The 25,646-nt window shown below is 54.7% G+C and overlaps 1 protein-coding gene across 1 annotated transcript; it reads left to right on the top strand.

Moving 5' to 3' along the window:
* Positions 1-10,622: 10,622 nt before the first annotated feature.
* On the top strand, positions 10,623-16,067 carry PTGES (prostaglandin E synthase; the record flags this gene model as incomplete). Its single annotated transcript, XM_082009103.1, has 3 exons — positions 10,623-10,730; positions 12,179-12,261; positions 15,818-16,067. 3 exons carry the CDS (start codon positions 10,623-10,625, stop codon positions 16,065-16,067), a joined length of 441 nt encoding a protein of 146 aa, XP_081865229.1.
* Between the last annotated feature and the right edge of the window lie 9,579 nt (positions 16,068-25,646).

The raw sequence follows: 25,646 nt of genomic DNA, 5'->3' as shown, positions 1-25,646 counted from the left end.
TGAGATGACAAGCTATTGTGCAGCTGTTTCTGCTAAACAATAGCTGACTTAAGCAGACAGCTGGAGAAAAAATGGCTTTGCAGGGCCTGAGGTGGTCCAAAAGGCATGTGGCCTTTTGGAGTTGACAGTCTCGGGCCCGTTTTCCAGGGACGACTGTGTTGTCTACAGCCTGCCTGCGTTTGTCCTTCACACCCAGGGTAGAGCTCTGCCCTACCCATACTGGTCACTCCTGTACTGTGGGTGTAGCTTCAACTCTGCACTAGCTTGATGCAAAATGAATTCGCTCAACCCCACTCTATTCACCCGATAGAAGAAATGTCATCTTGGTTTTTTCTAGGTCCTTTCTGGATTGGTTGGTTTGTGTCACTGAAAGAAAAAAAATAAAATCCAGGAGCAAATTTTAAAATTATCTACATGTACTGAGAGTTTGGGGAGGATCTTGTAGCTCAGGAGCGTGAACTTGAGTGACTGCAAACAGACACTTACTGAAGTCCACTTACTCAGCTGACTTGAGTGCTACAGTACGAGGGGAAAAGCATCACACCGTGCAGGAGCTCCTTCTGATTGTTCTGTAGGTGGGACCTGAAGATTTACCTGCTCTTGGGCAGGTAAATCTCACAGAAAGGCTGTAGCTACCAGCCCTGCTCTCATCCCTTAATGGTGACCACCATCAAGTGCGCTGGGTGGCTTTCCCAGTCCCCTCGCTCCAGCTTCCAGGCTTGTCCAGCCACATACAGGTTGTTCCTCCCGTGCACTGGAGGAAGTATGTCTGTATCTGCTCCTGCGGAGGGACAAGTGACAGACTTACTGAAAACACCTCAATGAACAGTTGTCACTAGGTCTCAGTGTTTAGAAATGCGTCCCTCTATTTAAGCAGGACCAGCTGAGAGGTATTTAATTTTTTCACTTTTGCAATGTCCAGCTGAAGTGCTCTATGAGGACCTGTTAATTTATGGCTAGCATCTTACTCGGAATGACCTGGCAAGTGTGATTCCTATACAGATTCATGAATAAGGATGGAGGGTCAGGAAGGGGTCTGAAAATGGTAGGTTCTTTTTCCAGGAGATATGTTATCTAACAGGAAGAAAAATGTACTCTGCTAAAATACAAGATTGCGTGCAGGGCTTTAGTTTCTAGCTATTGTTAAAATGTGTGTTTGAGAGCTGGGAACTCTATGGCCAATGGTGAGCTGGAATGAGTTGAAAACAGGAGAACAGACGTGCTCTACAAAGAACAATGTTAAGTCCATGCTAATAGCATAGCGAGAGGAGACTGCGCTGGAGGATGTAGAAAGGCCCCGAAGGAACAGAGATGAGCAAGCCAGATCTATTGCCGGATAGCTGCGGAGTGAATGTCCCAGGGCTGTCTTCTGTAAGAACATAGCTGAAATTCCTTCAGTTTGGGAGTAGCCCCTCCAAAGTACTACATAACTTGGTGTGGAGTCATCCTAGACCCCTCAGTGAGGACTTGTGGCGTTTAAAAGAAAAATGAGCTATTAGGAGGCCGAAAGATGGTTGGAGTGCAAGGGGTGAAAGGAGTTGGCAGTCATGTGCTGGTCATCTGCTTGCTTTAGTGTTGAAGGGAAAGAAGAAAGTATGACTGGGATAATCAAAAGCATGGAGGAATGTCCTTTGAAGAGAGATGAAAGCGAGTGGGACTGTGGTAAAGCTGAGTAAGAGGTGATTTCACAGACATGTATCGAAGGAGGAGTACGCTAGACAAAGCTGAGCAAGAACTGCTGTTCTTCCTAACCCCCTGCGTGTCTCTCTCTGACATGAACAAGAGGAGAAGAAGATTCCATAAAATTATCATCATCATCATCTTAATTTAAATAGTCTTTGATTATGAATTTATTGTCCCAGGAATTAATTAAATTTTAACAGTTTGGACAGTGACTTGACACATGTAATTATCAAGCATTATCGTCATGTATGACAACAAATTTGCAAGAAAGAGAATTAAACCGTGTGATTCAGAGCTTAAATCAATCTCTAACTTCTGAAGACTGGATGAAACAGGGCGTGTGGGGCCAGAGAGCTTCAGTCCATTGCTGGCTACCACAGGGGCTTGCACTCCCTTGAAACCACGGTGCGTCCCACGGCTGGTGCAGCCCGGCAGGCTCACTGCTCCTGTTGAAGAGCAGCAGGTCCCACCAGTGAACTTCCCCCAGCTCTCCTTGTGGGACAGCTCTAGCCCTGCTAATGTGGCTGTAGTATCCTGTAGCTTCCTGTCCTGACACTCATTCCACAGCTGCCTTCCCACCTGGACCCACCTCCACCATGGGTGAGCACCACTTCTTGTTCAGTTTTGGCTGAGTTGGCGGCACTGTTAACAGAAGCATGCTGTGCTAGACAGATGCATTCTGCTGCTTTGTAAATATTTCTAACAAGAACGTATCTCCTTGTGGAGGGCTGCATAGAGCCGTCAGGGTTGGGTAGACACAGGGTGGAGCAGATTTCTGGGCACACTTGATGGACACAAGGACATAGCCTGCAAATCAGGAGAGTAATCAAAGCATGAGACCCAGGCAGGTTCCTGTGGAGTCCTGCTAATGGATTGTGCAGGAGGGGAAGAAATCTTAGGACCGTTAGTTCAAGCATCACTGCCTATGGAGTAGAATGGAGAGAGATTTCTGTACTTCTTTGCGTCATTCAGGCAAAATTCTGGTCTTGATAAAGTCAGGGGATGACTCTGGGAGGTTCTACGGTCCTACATCCCTTTCCTCACTGTGGGTTTGGGAAATATGCACTGATTGTTTTTAATGTTGAAGTGCAGTGGATGCTGTACTGCACAGGGTATGTAATCCCTGCTCAGACGTCCAGGCAGGGGCCTGTGAGCTTCATTCCCTTCTCCCTATCTCCTGCTCCGCTGTCTTGGGATGTGACTCTAGCCTGGGTCATGCTCTGTGAGTGCTCCCACCGCTGTGAGCAAGAGGGCAGCTGAGACAACAGTGCAATAAAAAGCTTACAGGCAATGAGGGCTGTAAATAATGCAGCTAAATTACTCCCTACTTATGGGAAGGGTGTTCTTAGCATTGCATATGGGGGGTGTTTATTAATAACATTGGAGCTGAGACCTGGACTGCCTTTCTCCTGGCTGCTGAGATGCTGAAGCAAGCCCAAAAGACGCGTTGTGCACCGCCCAGTGCAGAGAAAAGAAAGGGAAAGTTTTAACATGCATCTGGGGCATAGCTACAGGCTGACAAGTGACTCAACTCAAAAAACCCCAAACTGCCAAGAAGCTCTGACTTCTGCCTGAGTCAGGTCTCGTGAGAAGGACGCCCTGGTCTGCTGCTCTAGGAAGCCCAGCCACCTTCCTGCGGCTGAGGACCATGTTCTGAGAAGTGAGAGCATTTAGGAGATCAGCATGTGTGATAAAGAGATTTAGAAAACATGACCTATAAGGAAGGGTGGAAGGAATCGCTGCTGTTTAGTCTAGGGGTGATGGAGGGGACACAGAGAACTTGGGGGTTTAAAAATAGGCTCTGTGTTTTGGAAAGCTTTGTGGTGGGTGAAGCCCTATGGCAAGGCCATGAAGGAAGGCTCTCCTTAGAGTCGGTCTTGCCAGGATGGCATAGCTGCTCTCAGCTGGGGACAGGGACAGGCAATGAAGCGCTGACCTTTCATTTCCCTGTCTCTGTGACAACTTGAAAATGCTTTTCTGTTGAAAATGGGACTTACAAGGCTTTAAAATGGGTGAGCTCTGAAGCCTGGTGCTCTTCCTGGGTTTCAGGGCAGGGTTAACAGCCCAGGACCTGAGGTACCCACCTGCCAAAAAAGCTCCTTGTTCTTATTAAGCTGGGCACCCCGCTGCACTTCTGAGGGCAAGCGGAGCCCTGTGGATCAACCCAGCAGGAGATCACAGTCCTTGGTCAGGTACTGAAGAAGAGAAAGGTTGTCTTGGTTTGTTTTCTACTCTTCTTCTTGAAGCTGCTCATCTGCTGTTGAACGTCAGGTCTCCGTAAGGATAAAATCTGGGACCATGTCTGCTTTCTCTCCCAGCCCTGTTAGTGAGCCAGTGCTGTTGAGGCTGTAAAACATGCCCTGATTCCTATTTCTCCATAGCACAGCATGTGGAGGCAGGACCATGCAGCATCCTTTACCTTTGCTCTTGCTCAAGAGCATCCCACCAGGGAATCTGTATTTACTTTGTAGTTTTGCAAATGCCTGAAGCCTAGGAAACGTTTCCCAATTCTGAAATTTTTGGCAGCAGGATTTGTTTCTCTCCTCTCCCAGTCTGGTGGGGAAACTCCCTCTTTTTGGGCAATAGCATAAGTGGTTTTTGCCTGTTGTTTACAGCTGATGGGATCTGGTTCTTGGGAAGAGAAACACATCACGAGTTGCTGCGGTGTGGCTGAGAGAGGTGCCGGCTTCCCGCACACCCTAAGCCCTGACCCCTGTCTCCCACCTTTGCCCGTGGCAGCAGTGGCAGGTGCAGCTCTGCCTAAACCCAGCTTTAAACCAGCTGGGTGAGAGGGAGAAAGCAGGGGAGAGGAGAAATAACTTCCCTCAGCCCCTCTCCCAGCAGGGTTGTATCCCTGAAGGCACAGAGCAGCATAGCCAAGGAATTCTTTCCTCTAAGAGAAAGCCCAGGCGTGGATCCATGTGAGGCTCAGAATAAAAGAAAATAATCTGCTTCCCGCATGCTCACAGCCTGATGGCCTCTATTCTAGTGTCTCCTCGCTGTCACAGCAGCAGGGGACATAGGGACTCCCCTGCAGCCAGGGTGGGTACGACAGCTTGGGGCAGGAGAAGGGTTGGGAGCAGGGCAGCAGCCCGGGGGCAGGCAGGAAGGGATGGTGCATGGAGCTGAAGGGAGAAGGCAGGAGGATGTGCCGCTGCCTCTTGCTTGGCCCTGGGCCTGATCCCTGTCCTGGGGCTGGCTGAGGAAGAGCAGCTTCCTTTGCTCCTCTTCTCTGCCTGAGACCTGGAGCCACTGCAGCACTGCCCCTTCCCCGGGACCTCTCCTGCTGCAGGCAGCTGGTCTTCTGAGTGAAGGACTATTGGGGAGAGTCGGATCCTACATTCCTCATGCCTGAGGCCTCTCGGATAGCTCCAGCCAGTACAGTCACTTTAAAATGCAAAACAGACGAAATCTGCCTGAGTTTGCCAAAGGCTGAAGCATCCCGTTTGTTTCAGGAGATGCTAATGCCGGTGGTTTCGCTGCTGAGTGACTTCGCGGTTATTTTCTGCCGTCCTGCACGCCGCAGAGAGCGGCGAGGAGCCCGTGAGCTGCGGGACGGGGAGCTGCAGGTGAAGCAACGGGATTTCATTCATCTTGGGGAGAAGGTGCGTCACGGTGATGTGACTCTTCATGCAGGCTAAGGAGTGAACGCAGGCGGAGCGCCTTTCTCTTTAATAAACAGCTAAACCGCTCATGCCTTTACTTGAAAATGCTGCTGTTTGATGAGGCAGCGCAGCCTCCCGTGGGCAGCCGGATTTCCCAGGGCTGGGTCCAGCCAAGGGCAAGTGATCACTGGGGCAGGGCACGTCTGCAGGCTCTGAGGCTTTGTGCTGGGAGAAGCAGGAAGAAATGGCAGGGGAGGAGGGCACCGGCGCCTGCAGCAGCGCCGGGACAAGCCGGGAATGTGGCTCAGCGCTGCTTGGAGCTATGGGCTGAGCTGCGGGCCCCGGGCAGGCGAAATCCCAGCTGGGCTCTGCGCCTGCTCCACCAGCACGTGGGAGCACGCTGGAGAAGTGCCACCTGCCTGCCTGTCTCCTCCAGGCTGGAGTGGTCCCCTCAGGCTCTTTGCCCAGCCCGGGCTGTGGGATGTAATTGCTCATTTGGGAAAATTTTGGGGAATCTGAGCTGTAATTGCCCAAAGCGTCTGCTGCCCTGTGAGATCAGGTTGGAGGCCAGACCGTGCCACCCCAGCATACGTGCCTGTGCTCCGCTGACAAGGATTTGTTACACAACCAGCGCTCTCACGTAGCTGCCACCAGGAAATTCTCCAGCATAGCAATAGTGGAAAAACTTGTAGCTATAACACTGTAGTGTAATTCAGCTGGTCAAATAAATAACAACTCATGTGGGAACTGAGGGTGATTTTTGTCCATAATCTTTCCAAAGCAGGTTTGTTATGAGAGGATTCTATTTTTAAGTACTTTTCTCAAGCATCTCCCATGCATTTTTCATTCCTTCTGCCTGCTGCAGTTCGGTTCCTGCTCCAGCAAAAACCTCCATCTTTTCCCCACAGCTCCTGTCAGCCTAACCTCATGACTAAGTCTTTCAAAGCCTGACTCCAATTCTTATTAATAATTTCTCAAAAAAATGCAATGTTTTTTGCTAGCGGTGTTGGTTTTGGGTAGGTCTTGTCCTGGGTTGAGACCTCTTGTGCTAAGGGCTTTAAGGCAGGGCTCGTAGTTTCAAGACATACTGCCCTTAGGAGCTGGTCCCGTTCGAGCAATGGCTCTGTCCTAGCAGGACGTGATCTGTGGAGGAGGATCAAACTGTTAATATTAACAGCCTGCTTCCGCCCAGATTAATGGGATGGTTGAACGTGCGCCCGGGAGCTGTGCTGCCTCGGGTCAGGAAAGCCAGGAAGGTGTGACTCTGGAGCGGATGTGTCCTACATGGCGCGAGGCCCCAAAATTTGAGGGATCAGGCGGGAGCTGGGATCCCAGGAGCATTACACCTGCCTTCACAGGCAGCTTCTGCCCCTCGTCCCCATCCATGCAGCTGCTGCGCTGGCAGACCCGGCCCTCCCCGCTGGGGTTCAGCTCTGTGAACGGTGAAAGGATCTGAAATGCATAAACACATGGAAAAAAACAACTTTCTTTGCCCACATGGTTTTTATACACCATGGAGCCCGCCCAGTACATACAACACCCATGCCTGGGTCTGCCCCAGGGAGTTACGCTTAAACAAACTGTGCTTCTTGATCACTCCATTCAATTTAAATTTGTGCCAGTTGCTGGTGCAAATTGTCCAGGGCTTCGTGCCAGTGCTTGAATAATGCAGAGGAGGAGAAAGTCCGTCTCTGGCTAGCAGGAGAAGTCCTGGCTTGTCTGCAGGTGGTACCAAGCTTGTGCGTATTCGTGCTGCTCAGTGAGGCATGCGGCTGCCGCCGGAGGGGGAGAAGGTGCACGAAGGAAAAAGGTCTCACTGCCGAAGAGCCTGCAGGCTGGATCCTCAGCTGGTAAAAACTGGAGCGGCTCCATGGAGGGTGTGATGTGTTGGTGAAGGGTCTGGCCGCCTGCCCTAGCCCCAGGCTCCCGGGAGAGCTGGGGAAGGGGCTGCCGGAGAGAGTCTCATCCCTGCTGCAGGGCTGGTCTGGCCCCTGCGTCACGCCAGTCCTTGGGCACCAAGATCCTCCCCACTATGGGTTTGTCCCTGTCGACTACAGAGAGGGGAAATGGGAGGGAGCAGTGTTTGGGATGTGGCTTTGCCGTCAACTGCTTATGCTTATGGCATTTATAACTGCTGAGCCCCAGGAAGGCGTGAGTGGGGCTTGGATGCAGTTTGGTGGCAGCACAGGGCTGGGGTGCAGGGTGAGCACCCCAACCCTTACCACAGTGTTTGAATCCCCACGGCTGCTGCGTGTCCGGTGTCCCCATTCCCAGCCCTGGGAAGCAGCCCGACGGAGGCATTCCCTGCGGAGCTCTGCGCCGGGACTTGTTCAACAGCCACCTTGACGCCAGGGTGCTGGTGACCAGCTGCAAGTACCTCTCCCTTGAAACCAAGCGTTGGGGGTTTTCGAAGGCTCTCTGCACACTCGGGACGTCATGGGCCTGAGCCCGGGCGTCGCTGTTGTGGTTTAACCCCAGCCAGCGACTAAGCACCGCACAGCCGCTCGCTCCCCCCTGCCTCCGGTGGGATGGGAGAGGGAATCGGAAGAGTAAAAGTGAGGACACTTGTGGGTTGAGGTAAGAACAGTGTATTAATTGAAAGAAAATAATAATAATAATGATGATGATGATGATGAAGAAGAATAAAAGGAAAATAACAAAAAAAAAGAGAGAAATAAAACCCAAGAAAGACAAGTGATGCAAATGAAAAACAATTGCTCACCACCCACTGACCGATGCCCAGCCTGTCCGGAGCAGTGATCCCCCCCCAGCCAACTCCCCCCCATTTATTCACTGAGCGTGACATCATATGGTAGGGAATATCCCCTTGGCCATTTTGGGTCAGCCGTCCTGGCTGTGCTCCCCGCTCGGCTTCTTGTGCACCTCCTCACTGGCAGAGCATGGGAAATGGAAAAGTACTTGACTTCGTGTAAGCACTAAGCAACGACTAAAACATCAGTGTGTTATCAATATTATTCTCATACTAAATTGAAAACACAGCACCGTACCAGCTACTAGGAAGAAAACTAACTCTATCCCAGCCGAAACCAGGACAATCGTGATGAGCAGTGCGGCATCTTTGGGTTTGCAGCATCAGGGCAGAGCAGCGGTGGCGAGGGAGATTCAGAGGCAAATGCAAAGAATTTGCAGATCTTCATGCCGGGAGGGAGATCGTGTGCTTCAAGGGTCTTTCTGGCTCTGAGCCTGGCCTGCCAGGCTGGGAGCCAGCGCAGGGGTCTGGAGCCGGGCAGGCTGGGGTGGAAGGAAGGAAATCTGCTCTGGACGGGCGCAGGAAGAGCTCAGCCCTTGGCCGAGATGGCCGGAGCACGCAGCTCACGTCTGAGCTGAGCTTGGCAGGAGCAAAACCTCTCCGCAGCGCTGATCCTGGCAGGAAAGCTGCCCTGGTGTGACTCCACGCTGACGGTTTGCTGGGAACGCAAGAAATGATGTAACCCTCCCTTCTGCAGGAGCAGAGGCGAGGGCTGGCCAGTGGCATCTCTTGGCCACTGGTCAGGGCTGGTGGGATAACGCTGCCCAGACGGAGAGGTGACTGTTTTCCTTTTTGGCATGCTCCCTGAGCAGCAGCCGACCTTCCGGAGCTGCCCATATAACCCGATTCATGCATGCACGACGGAATGTGCCCAGAGCACGAGGCTGCCTTCAATTCACACCAGCGCCCCAGGAAAAAGGCTCCTGTAGCCTGTTCTCTCCCCGGGGGACTGGGTGCCACCAGCGTCCCAGTGCTGGGGACAAACCTGTCCTTGTGCAACAGGGTCTGCAGTGACAGGACCACACTGGTCCCGGGCCGAGTGCGATGCTCCTCTGGACCCTCTTGGGAAGGACAGGATTAGTTTTGCTCAATGGCAGTTAAAAAGTTAAAAAGCCCTGAAGAACAAAACCAGTCCTAGAAGCACCAATGCTTTGATAGATTGTTTTGTAAATGACAAACCCTTGTGCTCAGGTCTTTGTTTTGGGGCTTTTTTTGGTGGCTTGAAACAAATTTTTTTATTCCAACATGTCAGTTAATTAAAAAAACTGCTCACATCCTCAAAGTGAGCATCCTCATTTTCCACTCAATCTCCGACAGTTTCCATTTGCCTGAAATATATCTTCCCCCCCCCCCCAACTCTGTAAAGGAACAGAACCCCAAATCCAGCCCTTCAACACTAATAAACTTGGAGAGCTCCAAGCTGCGCAGAGCTGCGGGCTGGCTGGAGGTTTGCTGCTGCTGGCTCTGGGGCCAGGGCTGGGGAAGAAGGAGTTAAAGGTTTGCACTGGAAGAGCAGCCCAGCTGCCTGCAGTGGCTTAGATCCCACTCTTTCTTCACCAGTGTTTGATGGCTGGGGAAAGCCAGCTCCAAATTCAAATAGCACTTTCTAGACCAAGGACAAAATTACACCCGACTGCCCTGATTCACCCTCCCGGAGAAAACCAGGACGAGCTGTCTTTGGGGCTGGGCAGACTGGTGTTTATTTCTATTTGCAGGTTTGGGGTGTTGCGGTCTGTGACTTGCCTGGTTGTGCTTCCAGGCTGGTCGCTTTGGGAGCTCCCCTCCCAGGCGGGGGGTGCAGGGGCAGCCCAGGCCCCCCGGTGACAGGCGCCAGTGGGTCAAGGGATGGTTTTGTCCCCTGTGCCCCATCCCTTGGCAGGTGGCTGTGTAGGGGAGGGCTGGCTGCCTCTGCCACGGGAGCGCTCAGCCCGCACTGGGCGGGACTGGGGAGTACTGGGAGCGCTGCCACGGAGGGGTGGGCTGTGGGACTGGGGACGGAGGGAGCGCAGGAGCACAGGGCTGGATGCGCTGAGGTAGGTGCCTACCTTCTCCCTAACTCCTCCTTCTTCCCAGGGCTGATCAGCTCGTGTCCCGTGGGTGAGCTGTGCCTGGCTGGGTGAGGGATGCTCTGGGCAGGGGACGGGGAGACGGGGGGATCGTGGCGGGTTGTTTTAGGGAGGCAGGAGGTGGAGCAGTGGTCAGGCTCAGCCTTGCTGTGGCCCACACGGTGGAGAGGGCTGTATCCCAGCGTGGGGCATGGCATCCTGGTGGAGCTGGTGGCGGCAGGAGTGAGGAGCAGCAGCAGCCTGGGAGCGGCACAGGCAGCCTGCTCTGCATCCCCGCCTGGGCTTCGCTCACCAGCAGCTCTGCTGCATCTTCTACTCCTGTCCAGCCCGGAGGGCTCTGCCGGGGCTGTGGGCTTTCGATGAAGAAACAGTGGTGACTTCTGTTGTCTTTAAAGGTGGCTGTTCCTGCCCCCTCTCCTGCAGAGCCCTCTCGCAGCCCAAGCAAGATCTCCGCTGGCTGTGAGTGCTGCCGGCGACCGACTGGCACCTTCCCCCCAGATGATGGAAAACACAGTGTTTATGTCATTCACGTTCTACAGCACGATCTTGATTTTAAAAATGTATGTCGTTGCCATCATTACGGGACAAGTGAGACTCAGAAAGAAGGTAGGTTCCAGTTTCCTTTACCTTTTTCTCCCTTTCCGGCTTTTCCCTTGGGTTTCTGTGGTTTTTCTTTCTTCTTTTATTCCTGTAAAGGCCGACAAAGTTTTCCTGAAGCAAGCTGAGTTTTCTCTGGCTTAAGTTGAAAGCAAAACATGTTTCATAGCTGCAGCAGATAAATATCTCGCTTCTCTTTGGCTCTTTTTGTTTGTTTCTCCCATCTGTAGCTTGATGTTTATAATTTCTGAATCCCAATCTAAATAGTAATTTCAGATCTAAAATGCCACACAGGTGAGCTGCTTCTGGAAAGAGACTGTTTACAGTTAATTTGCCATGTCTGGAAGAAAAGGAGATTTTTTTAAAAAGGGTTTAAGAACAAATTATTGCAACGGTCTTTTTTCTTGCAATGTAGCAGAAAGCTTTTGTGCTTTCGGATTTTGAATCGCTGTGTGAATGCTCCAGAGCAGAAAGTCGTGGAAAATAAAAACAATAGCTGGAGGAAATGGTTCTTGGACACAGGGGAAAATACAGGGAGGACCAGGAGCTCTAGCTGCTGTCAGGAGACAGGGTTAACCAGATCTTTTGCTGCCCGCAACGCAAATTGAACTTGTGGCAAAACTCAGCTGTCTGTAAAATCTGTTTTAAAGTATTTGAGGAGTTTCCGACTACATCAGTGGAGTGGGAGGGAGAGATTTCTGCTCTCACATAAAACACAAAGATAGATATTCCTGCGCTGTAGCATCACTGTAACAGATGATTTGGCTTCTCCCCTGGTGTTTCTAAATGATGCTCCAGCCCTGGGACACTCTGGGCTTGTAACACGATTAAAGAAAGTGCCAAGGTCCTTTCCAGGCTGCAAAGTGAAGCTCTCGTGTGTAACCAGGTCCCTGAGGAACAGCTTCTGAGCATAGGTGGGGAGCTCATATAAATAATTTTTATTTGTAAGTTTATTAATGTAGGATCCAATTTCCCTGGGGCTGGTTTCAGTCACACAGTATCACTGCCAAAAAGCCAGTCAGGGAATATTCCCTCTCGGTAGGGTGAACTAATCTGTCAGTCCTGGTTATCTTTTGGATGCCGCATTCAGCGTCTGGAAGCTCTGTGCCAGCTGTGATCTCATTTGGTGGTTGGCAAAGTCTCCTTTAAACGGGTTTCACGGGGACAAGCGGACTGGGATCCGGCCAGAGGTCCCTTGAAGCCCCCGGTTTGGGACCTGCTCAGCGGGCAGAGTTGGGTTTTTTCGGAGGATAAGGAAAACCCCTCGGGAGGTGCAGGGTTTAACACCCCAGCACCGCGCAGATGGAAGTGCAGTCGCTCCCATGTTTGTGAAGGGCCGTGAGAAACCGGGGCAGGAAGAAATCCCTGCAGGTCTTGAAGATGGGGGGCAAAGCTTCTACCTGTGAAGTTCCTGAAAATATTATAAGCATATATATTATGGCAACTCTCTCTTGCAGGCGTTTGCAAACCCGGAGGACGCGCTGCGCAACGGGGGGCTGCAGTATTACCGTGAGGACCCCGACGTGGAGCGGTGCCGCAGGCGAGTACGCGGCGGTGCTGGCATTCCCCCTGCATCGCAGGGCAATCCCTGGCAGCTGCTGGCAAAGAGGCAGTGGGAAGCTAAAGGGCTCATTAATTAAGTAATTACCTAGACGGGTTGAATGCCTGGAGCTCGGCTGTGGGACCCTGCACGCCAGGGCAGCTTAATCTTTAATGGGAGCGCGGTGTGCGCTGGAGCCAGCACACGTGGAAGGACCCAAGTTTGGGGTCTGACTCTGACACAATTAAACTAATTCCTAGATGCTCGAAGTCCCCCCGGTCCCCAAGGGCTTGTCCCATACCCACACCCAAAGACTCCTTGTGCCCTACTCCTACAGACCCCAAATGCCCCCAGATCCCTGCACAGCTTGGACAGGGCCCTGTGTGACTGGTCCCAGTGCTGTATGCTGCCCCATTTGGGGATCTGCGAAGAGGCTGGACACGATGGCAATAATTTTTGTCTCCCTAATCGGGCAAACCCTGTATCAGGTATTCAGCCCCGGGCTTGCTTTGCTGTCCCCCTTACCCAGGAGGTGCCCCGAGCGTTGGGCTGGATCGTGTGCGTGGGCTGGTGACGTGCAGGAAAAGGGCTGGAGCTGTGCCCTGCTGTCACCGAGCCTTCGGCCACCAGCTCTGCCGCGGGTGGGGGGCCGCACCGCTCCCGCTTGCCGCCTGCAAGATTTGCTTTAAAAAACATCCAGTGCCACCTAATCCCTGGGCTTCCAGAGGGAAGAGGATGGCAAACAAGCTGTTTCCTTGCTAGGAAAAAGAAAATAATGGTAGTGATAATAATCATAATTCTCTTTTGATTCGTCAGAAAAGACTAACTTCATAAAAATAAATAACCAGAGCTGCAGCAAAGACCTGGGGAAGTCTGGGATCCGACTTGTGCAGTCGGGGTCAGTCCTTGCTGGTCTGTTCCAGCCCTGGGGAAGGTGTTTCCTCTGAACAAGGGTGATGTCGGGTTTTGTCCTCAGGTGTTACCAGGATGGGAGCAGAGCGGTGGCCGGGCAGCCGGGGGCTGTGCAGGGCAGGGCACAGCAGGGGAGAGCAAGCAGCTGCGGGAGGTTTCCCCCTCGTCTCTTAGAGAGGCCCCCGGCTGCATCTCAGCCCTGGAACGACAATTTGCCTTTTCTTTCCTTTCTCCTCCCCGTTATTGCGTTTGTCCTTCCAGCCCTGCTGAACCTCTGACTCCTGGGGGGCTGTTGGGACAGGGCCGCTGCGGGCAGGGCGGTGGGTGTCGGGCAGCTGCCATCTCCCGGCGCGGCTGACACCAGAAGCAAACCGTGCTCCTCGGCGCGGCCCTGGCTGGGCTGCGGGAGGGCTTTGTGGCAATACCCCCAGAGGCGACGCTGGCTTGGGAAGGCAGGAGGGACCCTGGGCTGGGAAGGGGCTGTGAGCAGGCAGACAGCAGCCCATCCTCATCTCCGGGAAGGGGCTGGCTGTGCCCGGGGACCATCTGGCCAGGAGGAGCAGAGGGCATCTTGCAGCTCCCCACCTCGCTCCCGCGTTTGGCAGGGAACACGTCTTCTCCGTGTCCGGATTCTGATCAGCTCATCCCCACCGAGTCCTCCTGGCATTGCTGCTACTGCAGCAGGACTCATTTTAGTGTCTTCTCCAGGCCAATTCCTCCATGCTGCCCCAAAATCACACCCAGAGAGAGCAACTGAAATAGGGTTTCCAGAAGTTTCCTTGCCATGTTCACCCCTCCGCCCCTGCTTGCTTGTGGACACGGCCCTTAATCCAGGGACTGCTCCCCACAGAGGTGAAAGAGCAGGCAGGAGAAAGCCCCTTGCTCTCCTGCCTGCCGTGGGATAATGGGGTGCTGAGAGCCCTCGGGTAGCTCTCTCCTGGGTACAACAGCCTGCGCATCCCCTTCGTGCTTCAGCAAAGCCGGGGCTGGAAGCTCAGGTGCAATATTTACCCGCAGGTGCCCTGGCCCTGCTGAGCCCGGGTGCCTGGCCCGGGCCCTGGCGTGGGGAGGGGGTGGCGAGGGACGCTGCCGGGGACTGGCAGTCAGCGCACGGGTCACTTCGTGTGACGTGGTGATGGGAACCAGCTGCTGGACCTGGAGCCTCCGCTCATGTCCCCATCCCCAGGCATCCCAGCGAGGGGGAGTAGGTCCAGGCAAGCTGGGTGACCGGAGCCCTTCCCTGCAGCTCCTGCTCCAGTGCTCAGAGACTGATCCTGCCTGGGGACAGTCACCCTCCAAAAAACCAGGGCACATGGTGCTGAAAATTTCTGATGGAGAAGCTTTTGGCAAACTGTGGCCTGAAGAAATCAGTGTTTGGTGGGGTAGTTGCCAACGCAGACGGCGGGACATCTCCCACACCATAGACCCGACTCCAGGGGCAGGAGAGGGAGCTTAAAACACAAACCTCTGTCTTTTCCAAAGTCAGTTTTCAGCCGGGTCTATCCCAGCCTGTGTCTGCACTAATGAGCTGTGACTGAGCATCCTAAAACTGCCCAGCCACTTCTCAGCTTGTGCAGAAGGGCAGCACAGGCATCTTGGCCTTTGCTTCAGGGAAGAAATCGCTTAAAATTTTCTCTGGCCTTCATGAACATTTAAACTCCCTGGGGCACAGGAATGGGAAAGCGGGGGCAGCCCGTACCAAGGCTTGCTCTCTGCTTCTCAAACCTTCAGAGATAAGGGGGAAAAGGCAACTGAGCCTTGTGCCTGGGTCACTCTTCAGCCCAGGTCCATCCCCACCGACCAGGGCATGACCTGAGAGCCCCTCCACCGAAGCACGGGGCCGGGGCTCTGTGCTGCAGAAAGCAGGTCTTGCATCGCAGGGGATCAAAAGAAGGAGAGGTGGAGGCAGTGGGAGGGTGAGGACAGCCTCGCTGCTCCGAAGGATGGTACCTGGGGGAGGAGGGACACAGCTCCCGGCACGATCTGCTCCCGTTTCGGTAGCGGTGCGGTGTGTGTGGTGGCAAGTTGTGCCGTGACGCCCGGGCAGGTGAGTGTTCAGGCAGAGCGCAGCGTTTGGCCCCATCGAGGTCAGCAGCTCATCGCGTGGCCACAGCAGTCCACGGGGCGATTAAGCAGGTGCTGCTGGCACAGCGTGGGGGTGCAAGGGGTGCTCGGGGCGCTCCTCCCTGGTCCCCGTTGGGTGCGCTTTTGGAGAGGGGCGAAGCCACGAACACTCCCATCCTGTGAGTTTCTCCTCTGGGGAAACCGTGGTCTGGAAACTGCCTCGTTATTGTGTAACGTGGCCACATCTGGGGCCGTGCCGTGCTGGCGCCGCACCAGCTTTGAGCTTTTCGCAGCTTTGCAGGGTCTTTGTTTTGCTTTGTTTATTTAAAAGCTCAAACCCTTGAGCTGTCACCCGTCATGGCAAAGGTGTCCCAGGCAGAGGGCAAGCTTTGGGAGCGCAGCATCCCAAAGGAGAGACGTTGGGTGTGAAATCCCGCTGCCTGCACGTGATCTGACTCCTTTGGGGCTGCATCCACCCCGTCCTACAGGGGAGAGGACCACCTATGGGTGCTCTGGCTGGAAGGGATGGAAGACAGCAGGGGGGCCTGGTGGGAAGGAGCAACCTTATCTCCCTTTTCAGGGCCCACCGCAACGACATGGAGAACATCTTTCCCTTCCTCTTCCTCGGAGCCATCTACTCCCTGCTGGATCCCAGTCCCGCAGTAGCCAGGATCCACTTCTTCATCTTCTGCGTGGGGCGCATCGTCCACACCATCGCCTACCTCCTGCAGCTGAAGGCACCCACGCGCTCCGTGGCCTATGGCGTGGCGCAGCTGCCCTGCTTCTCCATGGCTCTGCAGATCCTCCTGGCCACCACCCCGTACTGGTAACGCCCAGCAAGACCGACCATCTGAACTCCCTCGTCCTGCGCTCTGCTGCTGCTTCGGCACAAAGGTTTCCCCGGCTGGACCGGGTGGTGTGTGTGTGAGTGTGAGTGTGCACATGTGTGTGTGCGTGTGCGTGCGGGAGGTTGCCAGGGAGGCCGCCTGCGCCCCAGGGATGCTCAGTGCAGCCTCGATAAAGTCCCCGTGTCCCCGTGCTATTGAAATCGGGCAGGGAGTCACCAGAGAGAAGGGGCACGTCTCCCCGTGGAGCGGGAAGAGGATGTGGAGGCCGGTTTCTCTCCCTCTTGCTAAGGGTGGGAGGGAGAAAACACCCTGACCACCCCTTGCAGAAGGGGTTCATTGAAGGAAAGAAGGTTTTCTGGCCCAGACGCATTTGGGACTAGGAAGGGAAAGATGTGCCCTTTCCCGTTGGTCACGAATACCCCGTGAATCGGGAAGGGAAAGCCACGAGGGTCCCATGAAATCTCTTCATTGGCAGAGGTGGGTGGTAGCAGAGGGGGGTTGTAAACCAGCCGCCCCCCTCCTGCCTGGCCCTGTGGGGAGGGGGGGCGGGGTCCCTTGGTTTCCTTCTCGTGCAAGGAGGAGGACAGGAGGCAGGTGCCTGCCAGGCAGCGTAACATGGAAGTCAAAATCTCGGGGGTGATGTTATGAAGCCACCGAAGCGCTCAGTGCTCCCAGCACGGCCCCGTCTCGCGCCACGGGACGCAGCTCGCTCCCGGGGAGCCTCGCTGCAGGCGGGAGCCGGCCTGTCCCAGCAAGGACGCCCCGTGGCTAGTGTTTGGCAGCTCCTGGCCAGCAGCAGCCGTGGCTTTTCCATCTGTCTCACTGTGGCAAGATGCAGCAGGGACATTCCTGGAGCAGCCGGCACGAATCACTTACTCTGTACCCTCGCACAAAGCTCTGGGACTTCTGGAGAGACTGGGATGCTCACACAAAACAGGGGTCTGCAGTTTGCAGACAGAGCTTTCTCCCAAGGGTGGTATCTGCGTTCACATGCCACTGATGCCTGAAAACGCTCCCAGGACAGCAGACCAAATTTCTCCCCCTCTGTTTGTAGCCTTTCTCTGGCCACAGAACAGCCCGTTGCTATTTGGGGAATGTGCCGTGACCGCTTTGGGGGTGTTTTCTTTCAGCTGTTTCCTGCTGTCCACTGCCACCGAGCCGTGCACAGCCTGGATTAGCTGGAGTTTGCAGAAAGCTCTGGAAACGAGCAGAGCGGCTTTGAACTGCCTGGCAGGAGGAGAATGCCACTGCCGTGTCGCCTGAAAGCCATGGTGTTGGGGCGGAGAGGCTGGCACCAGGGTATTGCAGGTTGACAAACCCTCTGCCGTGCGGCTGTCCCGAAGTGCCGAGGGCTGGTCCAGGCAGCAGCCGCACGCGACGGAGCACCCCTTTGGAGGACAAGGCAGGAGGAAGGCTCTGCTGTTCTGTGCCTCCTCCCTCCTCTGAGGGCAGCGCAGAGTTTTACTAAGGTCACGGGGGGAACCAGAATGAGCAGAAAATAAATGCCCCTCCCACCTGTCCTAAGCACTGAAGCCGTTGCCTTAACCCCGCTGTTCTCGGAGATGCCCTTGCTGAGACCTCACCGAGCATCTCCGTGCACAAAGCAGGGGATGAAGTGACAGCTCAGACTGATGCTCTGAGCCCTTGCCTGGCTTGGGTAGCAGCTTCTGTCCCAGTAACTCCCGACCCTGGTGCAGATGTGGCCTTAGGCTAAGCAGTGCGGTGAGGTTTGGAGCGGGGTGCTCTGCTCTCCCGCTGAGGATGCGGGGCCCATCGCGTGTGGAAGGTGGGCAGGGCTGCAGGTTCAGCAGCTTGCTCTTGGCCACTTCTCATTTACACAGCCTCAACAGATGTCTGGGTAATACATACCCCCCTTAACAAGCGTTTCTGTCTCACATGGTACACAAGGTCCCGAACCCCTGTACATTTCGCTGCTGCTGCACATGCATCCTGGTGGCAGGAAGCAAATATTCCCAATAAAAACAAATCATTGTGCTCTGATACATCCTTCCTTCGGGAGCAGCAGATGCAGCTGGGTAGCAGCTGGGTCCAGACCCAGCAGGACGCTCCCCAGCTGCAAAGCGCTTTTCTAAACCCCACTGCAGAGCCTGGAGTGCCCCAGAACTTCTAAAGAGATGTCCCTTTCCCTGGGGCCTGCCTGCCCTGCAGCGGAAGCTCTTCTCCAGGTGTGCATTATTTGTGCTGATCCTTTAAATTCAGCAGAACTGGAGCTAGCAAAGCAGCTTTGCTCTGTTTTCTTTTCTGGAGTAGTGGGTTGCTATAAAGCTTGGTGTTCACCTAACCGTCCTCCATCCCAGCTTCCTCCAAAGCAGGCTAGCGGTATGAGATGCTTTGTCCCAGTAAGCTTTCTTCTCACCCCGCCTGTGCTCAGCCAGGTGCTCCTTCCCTGCAGAGCCAAGCTGGTGCTTAAAGCCTGGAGGGCTGGAGAAGTTCAGGTAAGAGGTGGTTGCTTGTATTTCTGTGCTTGTGACTTGCAAAGGAGCTGCCTGTATTTTTCAAGCTCAGCAGCCCCCTTTTTCTTCTTGGTAGCTTGCTGGGAAGCAAAAGCCTCATTTCCCTGGTTTCCCCTTTTTCCTTAAACTGTTGGTTTTTGGGAGGTGCTGCCCCATTGGTGTCTGTGTTAGCTGGAGATGGACAAAATGGCTCCACTTGGTAGTTTTTTCTTTCCCTCATGGTTTTTGCTTTTACATAAGAAAGACAGTGGCTTTATAAAATGGAGTCTCTCCAATACATGTGGCTGTGGCTAGAGATGTAGCTGGGATTGAGATTTTGGCATGGAAAGGAAGAAATGGGGCTGCAGAACTCCCCCAGCTCCCAGAGCTGCCAGCTCCTTCAGTCTCCTCTAAACAGCCTGTTTGGTGCCTGGGGCTGATGCCCTGCTCAGGGAAGCTGAGGTTACATGCAGAGCTCTGCTTTCTTCTTTTTTATTAAAAAAAAATAAACCCTGCTGTACTGGCTGTAGGGAAAAGCTTGGGAATGTGAACTCTCCTGGCTCCAAAAAAACAAACAGAAAAAGCCCACAAGGCAGACTTCAGAGAGGCCCAACCATTGCGCTTATTTTGAAATGCTGCGGAGGTTTGTGGGAGGCTGGACAGAGGCCGGACAGAGGCCGGCTCTCGGCTGCCCGCTCAGCCCGAGCCCTGTCAGGGCTCTCCCAGGACCGAGGCGGTTGGATCCAGTGGTGTTTCTGCATGCAGGGCAAGCGATGAGCTAAAGCATCCCCTGCCTCTTCCCAAAGAATATCCTTAAAGCCGGAGCGCCCAGACTCCCGCCCCAGTGCCGGGGTGGCTGAGCCCAGGGTGTTTCGTGGCTCCAGGAGGCAGGGACAGTGGTTGCATCTGCCAGTCTCTGGGTTTCAGTCTGTGCATTGTGAAAACCACATTGTTGGCACTTACACCTGGCTCGAAGCTGAAACGGTGACGCTGCGAAAGCCACCTGGGGCTGCGGAGGTCGCTGCTTAAATATTTGAATATGACTCACACTGTCTGGAGGTGGGGGAAAAGCAAGCGGAGACCCAGCACGAGTTGCTTCCCCTCCCGTGTGCTTCCAGCCCCAGGATCCCCCCTACCCCTGAGTTTTGGGCTCACTCCTGCCCTACCTGCCGGCCGCTTCCCGGCTCTCCCCTGTTCATCCAGGCCTTCCCCCTTGGGCATCTCTCCTGCGGCACAGGTCACTCTGCCTCCCCTGCCCTCCCAAAAGCTCCCGTTTCTTCTAGCAGATGTGGGGCTCTTCCATCTCGTGCTGGAGGGTTTTGCCACGCAAATCCCCTTAATCCTCGGGAGGAAGCGGGATTCTCGCTGGCTCGCAGGGAGGGCGAGAGGAGCCAGCTCCACAGGTACCGCCATCCCAGCGGTGACTCCCCTGGAGAAGATAACGGTGTTTCCCTGCTCCTGTCTGGCGTAGGCGAGGGTGAAGCTGGCACAAGGAAAACTTTATCCATCGGGTTTTTCCTGCCCGGCTCCGCAGCTGAGCTGCGACACGTCCCCCGCTTGCGACGTGAGGGCCACGCAGGTGCCGCCCCAGCTCCCGGCAGGGAAGAGGGAGCCGGACGGGGGGTCCCTGGCCCCGTGCGGGGCAGAGTGGCGGGGGGGGGGAGCTCTGCTCTGCACCCCCGACCCCGCTGCGCTACCGCGGGTTGCGCCGCGCTGCGCTCCCCTGCGCGGGGCTGCAGCACCCTCGTGTGGCGGCGAGCGCGCGCTGCGGGGGGGCCCTGCTCCCCCCGCCCACGGAGACCAGGGAGCCGTGGGCAGGTGTCGGGGGGGGGGGGGGTTGTGTGTGAAACCTCGGGGTGCTGGGAGGGTGAGACCGTGGGTGCTGGGTGCCATTCCTGGGGGAGCGGGGCGGGAAGGAGCCGGCGGGCGCGGAGCTCGGCGTTGCTCCCGGCCGCGCTGCGCGTCTGGGTGCGGTAACTCTGCCTTGGCTCGGTCGCAGCCGCTACAAAGGGAACCTTTGCCTCCTCCCTCCTGCCCCGCTTGTTTCGGGGCGTCACAGCCGCCATCCCGCTTCTCTGCTGCCTTAGGTCGCTTCCTTCTGGAGTTCGGAAAGCAGCAGCGAGCCAAATACCAGCTGCAGGGAGGAGATGCTCCTCCCAAAGGGAGCACAGAGTTTGGGGTGACCGTCGCATCCCCCAGGACAGGAGGGTCTCAGCTGCCGGGAGGTGCCGCGTTGCTGTCATCTGTAGCTGCGTTCCCATAGCTCGCAGGTGGTGGCAACAGGGCTTGGAGCGTGTCCGGACCTTCCCCTTGTGCCCGGAGAAGGACTCAGCGCAAGGGCAGCGGGAGGGGAGGATGCTGTAACCGCTAGATGTCTGTGCAACTCATTCTGGACGGGGATAACCAGGCTGGCGTCCCCGCGAGCTGGAAAATGTGAGCTCTGTTTTGTCTCACTGCCGTGGCAGCCGGTGCTGATGACAAATATAAAATTGTTCTCATTAAAATATTGCAGGGGCAAACTTCAACTTTTCATCGTTCGGAAAGTCACGCTTGAGTGTCGGGCTGTGGGGTTGGAAACAAGCGAAGGGGGTACAAGGAGGTCCCCCCATCAGCTGAAACTTGCCCTTTGCTTCGAGGAAGGAAACACAATTTGCAAATAATGTTCTTACAACCTTAAATTGTAGTGTATGGAGGGAGACCAGCTCTCCTGTAGAAATCTGTTCTGGTGATGGATCTGTCCATGATGGGCTGCTTCCTAGGAGGAAAAAATCCCCCTGTGCTGCAAGAGGAGGAGAAGTTGCACAATGCCCTTGAGCTCTTCTTCATCGGCAGCCTTCCCCTGGCTGTGGAGTGCAGACCCTGCCTGCCAGGTGAGCTGCCACTCTCCATGCTTGTCTGTCTCCTGGACTGCAGACCCCTCAGAAGTAGTTCATCAGCTCCTGGGAGCTGATGGACCATGTCTTGAGACCTTCTGCTCTAGCAGGAGCTGAACTGAAGCTGGGACAGTTCAGGCAGGAAATAAGTGACATATTTCCAGCAGTTAACAGTAATGAGTCACTGGAAGAATCTGCCCTGGGATCTGCAAGCTCTTTGCTTCCAAGGGTCTTTTGACATGGGGCTGGATGCCCTCCAAAGGGCTCTGCATTGGCCAATGCTAACGACGTGAGGATGCTGCTTGGGGTATTCTCTGCCTGGCACTAGGCAGGAGGTTGGATAAATGATCTTAATGATCTACAAGTCACTTATTGAATAAAAGTGGTTACAAAGCAGTAGTCGAGCAGTATGATAGGGATGGTTAAGCTGCTGGTGTGTAGGACCATGGCCGCTTGAGCGGGCCAGTGTGGCTTTGTGGGCTACGCATCCCACAGAACAGGTCTATAAATTGTGTGGGATGTCCCGAGTCCCAGCAGCCAGTTGTGGCTCTGGGCACCAGCATGGCAGGTAAGATCTCTGTGTCTGTCCATGGAGTTGCCCACTGGCCCCAGGATGGCACAAGGAGCTCTGTGGCTACATTGTGGAGGATTCACTTTCCTTTCAAGCCTTTCGTTGTGTGGCCACCCCTTGGTTTCCCTCTCCTAGAACTGAAAACAGGGTGGGCAGACGTGAAAGTTCAGGCAGTTAGTGGGCTTGGGGTGATGCCCAACAGAGGGACTTCCTCCCCTTCTACTGGGTGCTGCACTGAAGTTCTGGGAAGAAACAGGATGAGCCTTGTTCCCCTCTGGGGAAAGCTGGGATGTGTTTCTGTAGGGGTCCTTCCTCAATCTTGCAGTCCCATGGGGTCTGTGTGTCACAAAGGCCACTGGTGATAGGGGACATGGGTTGCTGCTGGAAGGGAGCTGATCCTGTGGGCTCTCATGGAGCTGAGCTCCTCTGGGCGCATGGGAGAGCTGCGGTCCCCCCGGCTCTGTAGGCGGGATTGGGGATGGCTGGAGGAGGAGGTGGTGACACGGGCATCCTGTAAGCAATACCATGGGAGCTGTCTTGGGAGGAGTCTGCTGCGAGTCAGCAGATTAAGTCAGGTAAAAGAAACAAGGCAAACCCAGGGTGTCCCTTCTCCACCCAGCCCTCTCTGCTCCTGCAAGTCAGCAGGGCAGTGGTTTTCTGCACAAGCAGATGAAGCTCCGAGACATTGCACTGACACAGACCCACCCACCATTAACTTCTAACCCTCTCTGAATCCACTTTATACCTTTGATCTCCACAATATCTTGAGGCGATGGATTTCAGCCTTTAGTTGTGCTGTGGGTTTCTGTGACAGCTGTGAAGACACTTTTTGCCTTGTTTTCTAATGCTCTCTTAGCAATTCCTGCTTTTTAGTTTGAGTGTGTGCTGAGTGGCTTCCCCTGGGCACATCTTCACACCTCTTGGCATTGCGTTACCTTTATAGCTCAGCACAACGAGGTCCTGGAGCTCTTTTTGGCTTTGGCTGCCCCGGACTATTTGGTATCGCCTTTGTCTGACCACCGCTTTCCCCCTGCTTTTGGGTGCTCTGTGCCTGTGGACCTTTGCTCCCTGGGAAGCACTCTGCAACCGAAGAGTTGATGGTTTATTCCTACCCTTTTGTTTCTTTTAGCTAGTTGTCTGTGCAGAATATGACCCTTCTCCTTGCTGCGTCTTGGCTCAATTTCTGTAGATCTGGAGGAGAAAACCCCCAGGGTGCTGTGTGCTGCTGAGGTCCCTCCATGCACGCTCGCCTGCTGTGGGCTCGTCGGGGCCCTCCCCGGAGCCATCCCGCTGACGGCATCCCATGCTGATCCCAGCTCCTAGCAAATCCACTCAACTGTGAGCCTCTGCTGAGCCCCCAGTAAGGCTGGGCTGCCCCTCGGGTCCTACATCTTCTCACCCTCTCAGCCTGGTGCTCTGCTTATGTGCTCCATCAGTGCCCAGCCTGCATCTCGACAGCTTAATGCCCTCCTTGGTGCACAGGATGGAGCCTGGAAGAGCTGGATTTGGTGCCGATTTGGGCTCCCAGTGCTTGTGCTGCCCAGCCCTTACCTAGTCCGTGTGTGTCATGGAGCAGAATCTGACTGCCTGGAGGTGCCTGCAGGGATGGTGTAGGAGACAATCTCCTTATTTCTCTAAGTAGGTCCAGACCTCCATGTTGCCTGTTTCCAGCTCCCAGGGCTGTGTGATAACTGGTGATCTCTGCTGGGGCTGTTGGGTGCTTGTCCCAGGAGGATGGGGTGACCGTAACAGATGCTCACCCCTGATGTCTGGGGAGCATCAATTAGTGTTTGCAGGTTTCCACCCCCATTTCAAATCCTGGATTTGACCTGATAACCCAGCAGCCAGGGGCTCTGCTGCCTGCTCCTGGCTGCATCCCCTCCCCTTGCTGCTGAGGGGGAGTGTGGGTGCTGTTCCCAGGGCCATGGGTGTGAACTGGGGCCAGCGTTATGAGAGCTGCTGCTTTGTGGGGAATTTGGGAGCTGCCCAGGGCAGATCCTATAAGCTCTGCCCCTCCCAGTGGGACTTTGAAGAGGAAAAGCAAACTGAGCCCTCTTCCCTGACACCCCTTCCTCGACAGCCCACACTCATTATCCCGGAATGAAATAAGATGGAGCTGGCATGGCACCTGCAATTAGCTGGGTCCTTCATTAGGCTGTTTTCTGCATGGCTTGAGGGTCTCAGAGCCAGAGGGAGTGTGGTCCCTCTGCTCTGTCCCAGTTCCACAGGGCCCTCACACGCTTCCCCCTTGCTCCTGACACCCTCCTGGGGCATGTGGACCACTTGCTGTTTGGGAGCCTGGGATGAAATCTGGGTCTTGGGGGGAGCTGTGAGATGCCACCATCCCACGAGGTGAAGGTGGTCGGATCGTGGCTCTCGTTCTGTGCTGCTTGTTCAGGGCAGGTGGGGAAACCGCAGTGGCTGGCAAGGAAAGAGCCATGTCTGTGTCATGTGCGTGGACGCATCCATACTCAGTAAAATATTTATTTCTCCATTATTTCACAAGAGTTGTTTTTACAAAAACCTTACAAAAGTTTCCAAAACACAGACATGCAGAAGAAAAAAAAAAAACACCGTGGATCTTGGTACAAGTAATTTAAATGTACAAATAGGAAGGGTGAGAGGGAGCTTAGATTACAATAATCCCTCTGTCCTGCTACCCCTCTGTGGGTGCAGTTTGTATCTTGTCTCAGTGAGGCTTCAGCGTTGACTGACAAGCTGCGGTAAGCTGCCAAGAGCACGGTGAAGGAGGGGCGCTAAGATTAGGAGCGAATGTTTTCAAATATATATATACATATAGATATTTAGTGAAGAAATATTTATTCCCTGCTTTTTTTAGGTTTACAGAAATGGCATCTGCAAACTATTAAATGGGTTTATTTTCATTAATGCTCTCAAAGAGGCAGCAACATTTATATCCCTGTGGTTTCATCTTGTATAACCGAAAAAGAGCCCTGTGCTTTCCATGGGAATAGGACCCCCCCAGCCCCCTCCTCCTGCCCCAAGCAGCGTTTCTCATGGTGGATGATTTGATCCCCAGTGGATCTGTCTTCTCCCCGGCCTGGCGTGTCTCAGCTTTTGTCAGGTCTCTGTGCAGCATCTCGCTGTGGTCTGGGGAGCCATGTGCTTCCCTTGTGGCATGCAAATGTGGGGGGGGGTACCAGCCCTGGAAATAAGGGTGGGGGGCACAGGGTGGGTATTTAAGGTGACTTTGCTCCTTGGATGAGGTGGGCAGTGTCGGTCAGGCTGTGCCCCCTCCCTGCCCGGTGCACCGGAGGAGGCGGCGGCCGTTCCCAAGCGGGGGCTGCGTTGGCTGGAGCAGAGAACGCTGGGGCTGGGGGCAGGATGGAGGGAGGGGCTGCTTCACCCCCAGCCAGAGGAGATGTGTTCCTCTCCTGGTTCTCCCATCAGGTCTCCAGCTCCGGGCGCTGGGTGAGTCCCCCCGGGCCTCACAGATGCTGCCTGGGGTGAAGCTGAGGGTCCTGGTGTGGCAGCCGCTGGGTACCACGTGCGGCTGCAGTGAGAGCCCCAGGGGGAAAGGGAGAGGATGCTGCTGGGAGCAGTGGGGACTTGGGGGGGCACAGTAGTTGGGACACTTTCAGCCTTGGTGTCACACCCCAGAGGATGGTTATCTGGAGGAAGCACCTCAGCAGTTGCTGTATTT

The sequence above is a fragment of the Phaethon aethereus genome (assembly GCF_964289735.1).
Source record: "Phaethon aethereus genome assembly, chromosome: 20".
In the NCBI taxonomy this organism is placed as follows: domain Eukaryota; kingdom Metazoa; phylum Chordata; class Aves; order Phaethontiformes; family Phaethontidae; genus Phaethon; species Phaethon aethereus.
The sequence above is the reverse complement of the archived record's forward strand: the minus strand, read 5'-3'. Positions and strand labels throughout refer to the sequence as shown.